Source organism: Aulonocara sp. 'chitande type north' Nkhata Bay, linkage group LG23 (genome assembly GCF_057382095.1).
Source record: "Aulonocara sp. 'chitande type north' Nkhata Bay isolate Kocher_YH1m ecotype deep benthic linkage group LG23, A_spYH_male_GT1.1, whole genome shotgun sequence".
Taxonomy (NCBI): domain Eukaryota; kingdom Metazoa; phylum Chordata; class Actinopteri; order Cichliformes; family Cichlidae; genus Aulonocara; species Aulonocara sp. 'chitande type north' Nkhata Bay.
In genome coordinates, this window is record NC_141365.1 from 51,863,325 (window position 1) to 51,875,691 (window position 12,367).

General features: G+C 41.2%; 1 protein-coding gene across 1 annotated transcript in view; it reads left to right on the forward strand.

Moving 5' to 3' along the window:
- The first annotated feature begins 1,023 nt into the window (after positions 1 to 1,023).
- The window catches only part of pudp (pseudouridine 5'-phosphatase), a 30,162-nt gene continuing 18,818 nt past the window's right edge, over positions 1,024 to 12,367 (forward strand). The window contains exons 1-3 of the mRNA XM_086282664.1: positions 1,024 to 1,180; positions 1,661 to 1,879; positions 5,048 to 5,277. Coding sequence (XP_086138790.1) covers positions 1,117 to 1,180; positions 1,661 to 1,879; positions 5,048 to 5,277 — 513 coding nt within the window. The 5' untranslated portion in view covers positions 1,024 to 1,116. The remainder of the gene's footprint in view (positions 1,181 to 1,660; positions 1,880 to 5,047; positions 5,278 to 12,367) is intronic.

The following is a 12,367-nucleotide window of genomic DNA, read 5'->3' on the forward strand; positions in this document are numbered from 1 at the left end:
ACAGGCGGCAGCTGCCCCGCCCCCTCGCTCAGTCGCTTAGTGCCTGAGCTCGGATCATACCAATATCAGGGGGGATTCACGCACAGTCGTAAATTCCCACAGTGTGCACTATGTGCTTCGACTATTGTGTGTACTTTTTGTTTTATACAGTTGTCAGCCAGACATCTAACTATGAAAAATTACACTCCAAAAGACCCCGGGCCTCTGACAAAACAACCCGGGCTTAAGCCCAGTAAGCCACCCCCACGCTCCGCCACTGGACCACATCAACCCAGTATCACAGCAAAATGTGACACCGGTCCACCGTGAAGTGTGAAATGGACAGGCGTGCAGAAGTTGCGCTACCAGCAGGAGGAAATAATATATTTAAAGCCACGAAGTCGGTATTGAGCAAAAACATATTAGTACACTCCAGGGTCAGATTACTGCAACAAACTGCAACTTCTACATTTCATGTTTTCAAGAGGCAAAGCGTGAACGGACACTGTGGACCAGCGTGTCTATTACACACTGTGTCAGGATATCGGGTTGAGCACGTACTTTCATTCTAAGCGGGCTGGATGAGTGAAACTCGCCTTTCAGTCTGGGAGAAGAATAAAAGGAAGTGCAATCCCAACAGGAGTCTGTTACCATGCTGTTTGAGCTCAAACTGAAAATAACAAACTGATGAAAAGTGAAAAACAGAAAGATTTCTGTCTGTTATCTATTACTTTTGAATGAGTCGTGGCAGGTTTATATCAGTGGGAAAAGCTGTAAATCTCATATATAGTCAATATTAGTTAAAAGTCCCTCACTTTTAACATAGTGTCCCAATTTTGGCATCAATTTTACATCCCTGCTGTAAAAGGTTCGTGTGGACTTCATTTCCCACAATCCATTGCTCTGGGTCATCGAAAAAGTATTCATGAGAAGACCGAATATTTTATTTAGAGAGCAATGCAGAAAGGCTTGTTATTTATAACCAGATGTTTACAATAAGGAACCGTGTGGCAGCTGTCTGTGAGGGGACGTTGGTGGAAACGCGCGTTTGGCCGCTATTTGTTTCGTGACGCGAACATCTGGCTGAGTTTTGGTTGTCCTGCTCCGGCCACGCGGAACTACAGTCACAAGTGAAACATGTCCCACGGCAGCTACAAACCTGTGGACCGTGTCATTTTTGACATGGATGGATTGTTATTAGGTCCTGAAACGCATTTTTATCTTCTTCTGGTGATGTTGTGTTTTAAGTGCTGAAATCCATTCATTCACTCGAGTCGTGTTCGAGTCTGGTGAAGACCCGGTCCACCGCAGCCCGTGGAAAAACATTACTGATGTGTCGTGTAAAGTTTTTATATATGTGATGTTGAATTCGGCACAAATCTAAACCACCAGTCTGTGCTATCAACTTGTTTACCATAAAACAAACCAGTCTTTACACGAGTGTAAGTAAACTTGTGTTACCACTAAACGCAGACTCTGTAACTAAGTTACTTATACCTGGCAAATGATTCTGCCTAAGATGATACCGGCGTTTGGCCTGTTTTAAATGGGTTTTAATGAATGTTAAACACTGATAATGTCATCAGGTCAGATGTGCTCGTTTGTTTGTGTACCTGTAGGTTTGTGGTGAACACAATGTTCAGTGACATTTAAGTAAAAGCTGTTTATTTCCTCATTGTAGACACCGAGCGACTTTACACCGTGTCCTTCCAGGAAATATGTGACCGGTTTGGAAAGCAGTACACATGGGACGTGAAGACGTCAGTGATGGGGAAGAAGGCTCTGGATGCTGCCCAGATGATCCGTGATAGGCTGCAGCTCCCCATGACAGCTGAGGAGCTGCTTGCTGAAAGCAGACAAATACAAGAAAAGATCTTTCCCTCTGCTAAACTCATGCCAGGTAAATCTGACTTACCCTGACATTTGACATCAGTTACTGTGTTTTCCAGCTTTCTCTGAGCAGACAAACAGCAGTAAGATGCAGCTGTTTGTGCTAAGCTAAGGCTACTTTATTGTCTCCTGTAGGAGGAAACTGAGCGTCCAAACGGGACAATAGCAAACAGTAAAAACACACGTAATTTAAACTGCCTTTCATTGGGTATTGTGTAGGCTGTGGATCTTCAGGTAGGAGTGCTGCTCGTTCTGTGTGTGAATCATACCAGTGTGTGGAAGTGTTGTGACCGAAGGCTCCTCTCATCCAGTGTGATAGCTGCTGGACACCTGTAAACACCTGCATGAACATTAGAAGTCAGACACAGACGCGCATCCATCACGTGTCCATTTGTGTTACATTACACTGGCAGTTCATAATCACATACACCAACAACTCCCTGGATTTCATCCAGAAAGCCGTGTCATAATTAAATTATTGCAGACAGGATTTCATTTGTGCTGCTAATGCTACTAAACACAGGCTTAGTGAAACCTTTCACAGACGCTCCTTGTCTGCTCTTACAGGCTGGTGCTGCTGACGGTCATTGTTAAACAGGGAAACATCGCTTTAGTGGGCAGAGCTTAGTCCAGCTGCAGGTCAACACATGACAGATGTTCATGAGTGGATGAACAGCAGGGACTCTGCTAATCTTGGAGCTTTTTATACATGTCAGTAAGTAGTTTAGTTTGAGTGGACTCCAGTTTAGGTCTAGAGGTTTGATCTTCTGCCAACTGTATATGTGACCCCACAGTGACACAAGAAGAACTTTGATCACATGTTTTCTGCTTTGTGTGGATTAAACATGATATCCATTACTGGGCACGAGAGGCTTGAATCACAGCCAAACAGACTCTGACCAGTGGATGACTTCTCCCGTGTGTTCTTAGACCGGAGCCTATCACACTGCCCATGTTACACAAGAGCTTTAATGCATTTTTGTTTCAGTGTTGAATTAACTCTCACAGAGTTGGTTTCAACACTTTTTCAGGGTTTATAGAGCCAGATGTAAACGGACATGTTCAGAATAGTTAAATATTTAACACAATGCCAGTTTGTTATTTAACTCACAAAAATGTGTTAAAATCAGGGCCAACAGCACACGGGTAATGGATCATTCAAGGATGCTTAGGTATCAAGTTTCTATGTGGTTACAAGTGTTTCAATAGTTTTGGTGCTCAGCAATCAAATGCTATAAATCTACTGACATACCTGCAGTCGGAGACGGGGAGAAAACGACGTTCATTATTTGAAGTAACAACACCAACAAATTCCAGTTTTCGTCTGCTGCAGGAATAATGTCACCAGACACAGTGGGATGTTCCCCACATGACACAAACCATTACCAGCTCTCTCCAAACTAAGTCCTGTTCTGTGTTGTGTGAGATATTCAAAAAGCAGTTTGATCATGCATTATATCAGATCAGTCGTTATTACAAACACGGACATACTTTTAATATTTCTTTTTAAACAATATAAAGACTTGAATTGTTTCTTGGAGAAATGCATGATCCTCTTAGGCTCATCCTACTGTTTGAGAATCACTGCTCTCAGTCAAACGACAGAAATGATGTTTACTGCACGACTCATTAAAACCAGGAATTAGGTCCATTCCTAGATGATCTCCAGTGAGCTGTGAGAGTGTGCCATATACCTTAGCCCTCGGCTCTGTGCAGATCTCGCGTGTGGAAAAGTCATACCAGATGAATGTTATTCAAAACCAAATGAAATTTTGGGGCAAGTTTCGTACAATAAAATAAAGACGTCTGGAGCCAAGGGGATTGTTTCTCAGTCATCATAGTGTAGCTGAATTTGTAATGTGTGTGTTTTGACTGAAAACTAAAGCGGAGTTTTAAAATAACGTGCATCAGAAAAGTCAGGCTCTGATCTACACGCCTTTAAGAGCACACAGATGTCTGGATTTCTGCACATGAACCTCAGTCTTTCTGAAATACATATATACATATATATGTATTTTATACATATATAAAATACATATATAAAAGTCTGTATAAAAGTATCCCTTACAGGTACTTGATCATAAGTACTGGATTTCTGCTTTCACCTGTTGTCATTCTCACTCCCAGTGTTGTTTCAGCTGGGTCTGAGATGTAGGCAAATGTAGGCAAAGGCTGTGCAGCGGCACAAATATGAAAACAAAACCCTGAAACATACACACACGATTATCAACCAGGTGAGCCACCAGGATGGTAACTATTTGTCTTCTTGTGCCATGTGTTGTTTGGTACTCCTGTAGTACTCCAGTTGTACTCCTGTAGTACTCCTGTAGTACTCCAGTTGTACTCCTGTAGTACTCCTGTAGTACTCCTGTAGTACTCCAGTTGTACTCCTGTAGTACTCCTTCACCGCCGCCACCTAGCACAGATTCAACTAGCAACAAAAACATGGTGTTAAAAGCTTTTCTGAGTGAAATGTTGGGAACTTCATGAAAAACCATCTTTCTTACAAGCTGTTTAGCTGATGTTGCGTCACGTGCACCCTCAGTTCGTTGTGTCTTGTTAGGAACCTCGTCTATGATTATAGTTGATGCACTTGAGCTGAAGCTCGAGTGCGACATCCCAGAGCAGGAGACGAGGAGCAATCGGAAAATTCTGAAGGAATAGAAAAACAATCAGAATAACTGTTAATGTTGGGATGCAGAGGGCCTGGTTACACCTGCCTTTGAAGCTCACTGTGACAGTCAGCACCACACTGCTTCGTCCAACAAGGTCTCTGAATATTTCCACATCAGCGTCTGTCCCTGTTGCATCCCTGTATATGACATCAGGGGGCAGGAAACATCTCTCAGTAACTGGAAAACAGTATAAATAAATTCATGTGCTCTTGAAGGCAGCACTTTTTATAGGTCACAGGTAAAAATTATCCATGTGAAACGCATTAAATCACCACTCAGTAACCATCAAACAGACACATTTCTTCCCCTGCACAACCTGAAGTCCAAATTTCAAACTTAAAAAGAAAAAATGACTGTTATGCTCTGCAGGGGAATACATGTTGGGAATATTTCTTAATTAACAAAACACTTTGTTAATTAATGTTTTAATGTTATCCTGTAAATTGGTGAACCAGTATATTATTCCTACATTAAGACTAATTCTGCAACGCATGTACCACCAGGTGTGGAGAAACTTGTGCGTCATCTGCAGAAGCACAAAATCCCCACTGCAGTGGCAACCAGCTCAGCCGGCGTGACGTTCAAATTGAAGACGAGTCAACACAAAGAGTTCTTCGCTGTCTTTGATCACATTGTCCTGGGTGACGATCCAGATGTGAAGAATGGCAAACCTCAGCCGGACTCCTTCCTGGTGTGTGCCGGCCGGTTCAATCCCCCAGCTCCTCCGGAGAAGGTGAGGAGTGCACCGTCTGTTCGTCATTCGCAGCATTCGAGATCAAAGTAACAAAAATCTATTTTGTAACATTTGTTTTTGTTTTTTCACAAAACTCTTCAAAAATAGGAACCAAAAGTTCTTTACGTTTATAATTAGATAGTGAAATATTATTTAAAATAATTAATATTAAAACAATGTTTCAAAAAATAGTTTTTTTGTCCTCTTATTATAATTTTTAGTTGTCTTAGATTTTCATGTAATAGATAATAGCAACATGATTTTCTATTAATGAGATGATTTTTGTGTGCAGGTGAACGATATTTATTATCAGCAGGTGGAACAAAATCTTTACAGTTAGAAAAACATTCTTGTCTGCTTTGCCTCGAAATGTTTGATCCAGTGTGTTTATATAGTGTGTGTGTGTGTGTGTGTGTGTGTGTGTCCGCAGTGCTGCTAATACACTGAAAACACACAGACAGGCACTGATACTCACTAACTCGCTATTCTTCTCTTTAATGATCTTTAAAGATGTTTCTGGCACAAATATCTTTGTGTCTCATAAAGAGTTATTTCAGGATGTAGAACACGGTAACGAGCGAGAACAATCCACTGAAACGTCGTCACATCAGAGGATTTCCTGTACTGCAAGTTCTCAAATTCAAACTGAGAGACAAACGAAATAAATAAATGAATAAACAGTGGTTATCAACAGAAAGCACTGTTGGGCTGCTTTGCAAAAAGAATTTACAAAGGATCACATCAAATGCTGAAACAGGGAGAACTGATATTTTCAAGCCTCCTTCCTGCAACACCTTTGTGTGAGGACACTGCTGTTGTGATTCGGTGCCGTGTAAATACAGTTAAATTCAATTGAGTTGAAAAATGCTAAAAATGAATGGTGCTACTGAGGAGACGTTGGCACAGGACGTGTGTGCTCAGCACAGTCCACTAACGCTGAGCTGATTCCACACACTGGATGAAAGTCATATGTAGAAAATATGATCCCAGAGATGAAAGATGCATCTTCAGTACTGCAGTAGAACTGCAGTCAACAGTAAGTCACACAATGTGAGTCTTTTATCTAGTTGTATTTAACTGCCAGTGTGTCAGCCTTTTTATTTGCAGCTAATGTGTTCCATTTGCAGTAATGCAGACAGGACCTAATGTCAGCCGCTCTCTGCACTGACAGGCACACACATCTTCTGCAGCACTTTGATCAAAAGTGGGAAGCTTTCAGGGTTCATGGGCTGTTTAAGATATATTTTCAGGCACTCTGGAAGCCATTTGCAGCATTGAGTCAGTCAAAAATAGCTGCCAAATATCTCCCTAAAAGAACCAAATAACAGTGAGAGCTGACCTACTTTATGATAACACTCTCACTCTAGACCACACGTTAAATCTGCTGCTGATTATTACACCGATTCAATATGTGTTCAGGGATGTTCATTGTAGCTATGAACCCTTCATTTCATGTAGGTACAATATTACGTACATATTCATAAAAATTTATCTTGGAGAGTAAACCTAAGCAGCATTTTTAATCCTTCTCAGAAAGGCGCATGATAATGATCACAGAATATGTGCTCAGCTGAAGCGTGCATTGACTTACAGACACTGCTGGAGTAGCAGATAACCTCGAGGTTACATGAAGGCTTTTGCTGTTTGTATTAGCTAACTCGACCAATCAGATGGTTCTGTGTCTCCTCTCTGATTAGCACTGGTTTTGGACAAATAGACAGAGACTGTTCCTACTGCTTTGACTGGTCCCAGAGACACAGTCACCTCTGTAAAATAGAAGAGGTGTTGGAGTACCAGGAGCCAAAACAATCACTCCAACACTTTCAGAGATGCAGGAACATGCCAGGCCTTTACACACGGAGTCCATATGGAACAAAAACCCTATTACAAAGACTTACCCAGAATACTGGACTCTGTAACTGCTGACTGGATGGAAGTAATGCGAGCTGAATGTCACCTTTGAACCCTGGAGCTTTCAGCACTGAGGAAATGCTCTTCCAACTTTTAGTTTACTTCAGTTTTTCCCTGTGGAAACAGGAGTCTTGTCTTTTTTGCTGGGTTGAATTTCCTGGTTGGGGAGGCTGTGTAATAGCATCTAGATTTCTGTCACAAGTTTTCATTTATCATGTTGAAATTACTACCCTTTGTCAGCATCTGCACGATGCTGTTCTTCACTTGTTTCTTCTAAAATCGCTCCCATGCTGTACGCGAGGATACTCAGTGGTAATTCTGCTGCTACACTTTAAAGCTGAGTCTAAACGGAGTTGTCCTTTGCTTGTGAATGGATTTTATTCAGATTTTTGCTTTGACTGTCGTGAATCAGACCAAGGATGTTGCCCTTTTCTAAGCCCTGCCTTCAACTAGCACATTTACTGTCTTCACTTTTGGTCAGGACAGCCAGGAACAAACGTTGAACTGGCAACATATCCTTGGAACATAAAGCCTGAAGAGGTTACTGCATTTTAATGTGGAAAGAATCTTTTATGTGAAATATTTCTTATTAACAGATGCCCACACGCATTACTCATCACATTCAACACTAATGCAAATAATTCTCCATTTGAATGATTTTCCTGGCTTTATAGAAATGACCAATAAATGACACCGTTGGCTTGGAAACATGAAAAGTGAAAATGAAACGAAAGCAACAACAAAACAAACATTTTCATTCTATGAAGTGAAATGTGGGTGCACTTTATGCATTTGTTGGTTGGCTACTGTAACCTGTAGCCACTTGTAACCACTCACTTCCGCTACATATTCTACTATGAAAACCTGAACTGTGTGCATACATGTCCTGTAGTTTATATATATGAAGATTTTACAACTGTGGTGTGCAATCAGCTTGTGATGTTGTTGCTCCCTGCTTTGAAGAATGAACCAGGTCTGCAACTGTTTGCAGTCAGTTGCAATAAGCCAGCAATGAGTGTCAGTCTGTGTCAGTTTGAGAGTAAATGGGGTCAAAATTACATGCAGTGTTTTTATCATGTTCGCGTTGTTGATTTGTGTAGAAGAGATGAATAGTGTATTGATAATGAACGTCAACAAGAGCTTTGCTGTGAGCATTTAGTTTGTGTTACGTTTGCAGCAACGTTGGCAGCAGGTAGGAGGAAAGTGGAGAGTAAATAACAAACTTCTAGCAGTGAGTCAGTGACATTGTTATTCAACCAGTTCTAAAAATAGCTGATGGGGATGGAATAGGCAACATGTAAAATGAGCGTGCCACGCTCCTTTGAGTGATTGTACCAGAGCACTATGGTCACCGTGTAGACGCCTCCAGGATGGAGGGCATTAAAGCCCCGAATCATCTCAAAGGCACACGACTCTCATTCGGACACATGTAGCCGATTACATGTGCGATCCAGACGTGGCTGCACATTGGCTGCTGTTGCCTGATTTGGTTTTGAAATGTATTTTGATGCAATCACTTTTGTGTTACAGTTTATTACTTGACGTCACCGTTTCTGACATGATTTATATTAAAAATAAAACAGAATTACTTTGGATTAATGTGGCAGCTTTATTGCCTTCATCAAAAGTTTTTATCTTATGTTGTCAGACAGAATTTCAAACCCGCAGCTGTGCCCGGCATAAGTGTTAACAGTGTTTGTGTTGTTTCACTCTGCAAATCATATCGTTTCCTGCTTTTATTTAATCAGCATTTCTCCTCATGACCCAGTTTTCACTGAACAGTGATATCTAGTTGCATTGCTTTTGTCTTTGCTTTATTCCAATAGGAGCCTCACACATTCCCACTGCAAGGAGTAAACAGTTTCCAGAAGTTGCTGCAGAAGAAGAAATGATGCAGTAAATTAATGAAATGTGCTTATTCCATAAATTATACAATATTTATTTAGGAAATGTGTAGTTTGCCAGTCTAATTGGCTATTCACGTGCTGAAGTAAGACACTTATTTATTAGCACTTGTGTGTAAACGGAGGTTGTAAACTAGTTTTCCACGTCACACATCAGATGTTCACGTTCTGCAGGTGCATCATCCATGAAGGTATAACTCTTAGCTTTAATAAAACGTCGCAGCCATTTTAACAACACACCCTACATTTATAATTAGGTTGTGGATAATATGAAAACTACAGTGTAGACAAAACAGAAACCTTTCAGAAAGGTAGCAATAATGGGATTTACGGTCTAATTTTAAAGGGAAATTTGTGGCTTCCAATAGATGCATCGCTAACTCTTCTCCCTTTAAAGCATTTTGCTGCAAATAGGCCTGCCTGTGGCATGGTGCACCTGATTTTTTTAATCTGGAGCCAGCCACTGTTAGAGCTGGCATTTTTCTTGATGAGATATGAAACTGCGGCTCAGAGGGGAATCGACAGAGTGTTCAGTGGAATAACGAATGATGATGCGTCACTCCCTGGCTCCCACTCCGTGACAGAGGAGAGGAGGAGGGGTTAGCGGCAGAGACATGAGACAGAGGGAGAGAGTAGGAGGTAAACACAAGAAGCAGCGGTATGGTAATAGCACACATCCAATTATCAGCTCTTTCTGCCCTCCTCTCAGCTCTGATGGAAAAAGCACGTTCCTTTTAGGGCGCTGTAAAATGGGAAAATCGGACAAAAAGCAAGATCTCTATCAAACACGTGGACAGATACGGACTTGGTAATATAGACATTTGGTTTATCAGCTGTTGTATGTGTTTCCAATCCTCTGAGACACATGCTAGATAAAGGACAACGGTCTAGTTCCTCATATAGAGTTATAGGCATATAATGTTTAGTCAGTAACGTGGTGGGTAACTGTTCTCACTGTTTCAATATGGGAGTAAAAAAGCTGTAGTCCTGTTCAGAATGATTTTTAAAACATGTCCTACAGTGGAGTTTAATGGGATATTCCCAACACCGGAGGCAGAGAAAGCCTCACGCCCCCTCACGGTGAACACTGTAGCTCACAGCTGAGTAATGTGGTGTCGTGTCTGAGGTCACCAAAGTAAAAGAAAAAGCTGCGCTCTGTTTTCGATGGAAACAGAAACATTTTTCACAGCTGTGAAGTAACACGGCTGATGAAACAGGAGATGTTACCAAAGGTGTGCTCGGCAGCCGCAAGCTGATGAAACGTGAACGTGAGCTAGTTTAGCTCACACAGATAGAAAATTATTAATCGTTCAGGGCACATTCTTGCTCAGTACGACATCCCATGTGTTCCACAGTTGTGTTACCTGTCAGTGGGTGACAGGTAACACAACTGATGCTCCGAGAACTCACTTGTAATTCAGTCTGTGTGTTTCTCACTGCAGCCGTCTTTCATCCTTTACTTTAATTCATCTCCCAGTGTGAAATATGACATGTAAAAACAATATTCTGATTTATTTATTCATGATATGATCAACAGAGTGTGAGTATATGTAAGAATGTTAGATAAAAGCACTGTATGAATGTGTGATTGGGTGAATGAACGTGGGTAGAGTTCTTAGATTGAGTAGAATGCTGCTTATATGAGTTCCTGTCTGTTTAGCAACAGGTAAACATCACAGAACGTTAAAAATAAATAAATAAAATAAACAGGGAGAATGCTTTTGCACATTGCACTACGCAGGTTAGATTTTCCTCTTGATCAATTAAACAGCATTTTGTATTTACTCAGATTGTCTTTAAAATTCAAAACAAAACAGAATATTACAATTTTGATTGATACGCTTGGAAAATGTGCTGAAAGCAAAAACAAAATCAGTCAGATGCTTTTTCCCAGCACGGTTTTTCCCTGGTTGGTCAAGCTGATGGAGTACTGTGGTGACAACGTTGGGCTAACGGGCGGGTGGCGTGGACACCTAAGTTTGTGAATGTGGTAACTGAAGAACGAGGTGACATAGGAAGCTCAAATTGATACCCTGGGTGTATCTACTAAAAAGCTTGGATGGGTTCGCCCTTGAGGTTCTTGAAGTCAGGCTGACGCGAGCTTTCGTGTTGTGCTGAGACAGGCTATTGGCTGCTAGTTGGATGGGATTGCTTCATTTAGCCATTCTGGGCTAAATGAAGACTACACTCAGCGACACACCCGCCGGGGGTCAAACTCTGGTAATTGGTGATTCTGTTCTCAGACATGTGAAGCTAGAGACACCGGCAACCATAGTCAGTTGTCTTCCAGGGGCCAGAGCAGGCGACATTGAAGGAAATTTAAAACTGCTGGCTAAGGGTAAATGTAAATTCAGTAAGATCATAATTCACGTCGGCAGTAATGACACCCGGTTACGCCAATCGGAGGTCACTAAAATCAATATTGAATCGGTGTGCAACTTTGCTAAAACAATGTCGGACTCTGTAGTTTTCCCTGGTCCCCTCCCCAATCAGACCAGGAGTGACATGTTTAGCCGCATGTTCTCCTTAAATTGCTGGCTGTCTGAGTGGTGTCCCAGAAACGATGTGGGCTTCATAGATAATTGGCAAACCTTCTGGAGGAAACCTGGTCTTGTTAGGAGAGACGGCATCCATCCCACTTTGGATGGAGCAGCTCTCATTTCTAGAAATATGGACAAATTTATTAAACCCCCCAAAATATGACTATCCAGAGTTGGGACCAGGAAGCAGAGTTGCAGTCTTACACGCTTCTCTGCAGCTTCTCTCCTCCTGCTACCCCCCAAAAACCCATCTCCATAGAGACTGTGTCAGCTTCCAAACAGACAAAAACAAACTAAAAACCAGCAACAAACAACTTAAACATAAACAATCACAAAGAAAGAACAATACAGTATCCACATCTGAACCAAAGAGTAAAACAGTGAAATGTGGATTATTAAATATTAGGTCTCTCTCCTCCAAGTCTCTGTTAGTACATGACTTAATAATTGATCAACAGATTGATTTGCTCTGCCTTACAGAAACCTGGTTGCAGCAGGATGATTATGTTAGTTGACATTTGTGATATTATAACCCAGCTGTTTCTTTCTTTTACCACTCCCTTTTACAACATTTCCTTCCCCCCTCAAAGTTTTTGAGACATATTGTTGCCATCAAATTCAAAATGAGCTAATATTTATCATAAAACATTAAAATGTCTAAATATTAAATACTCGTTTTTTTTCTATTGCAAAAGAAATATGGGACTATGAGATTTGTAAATCATTGCATTATGG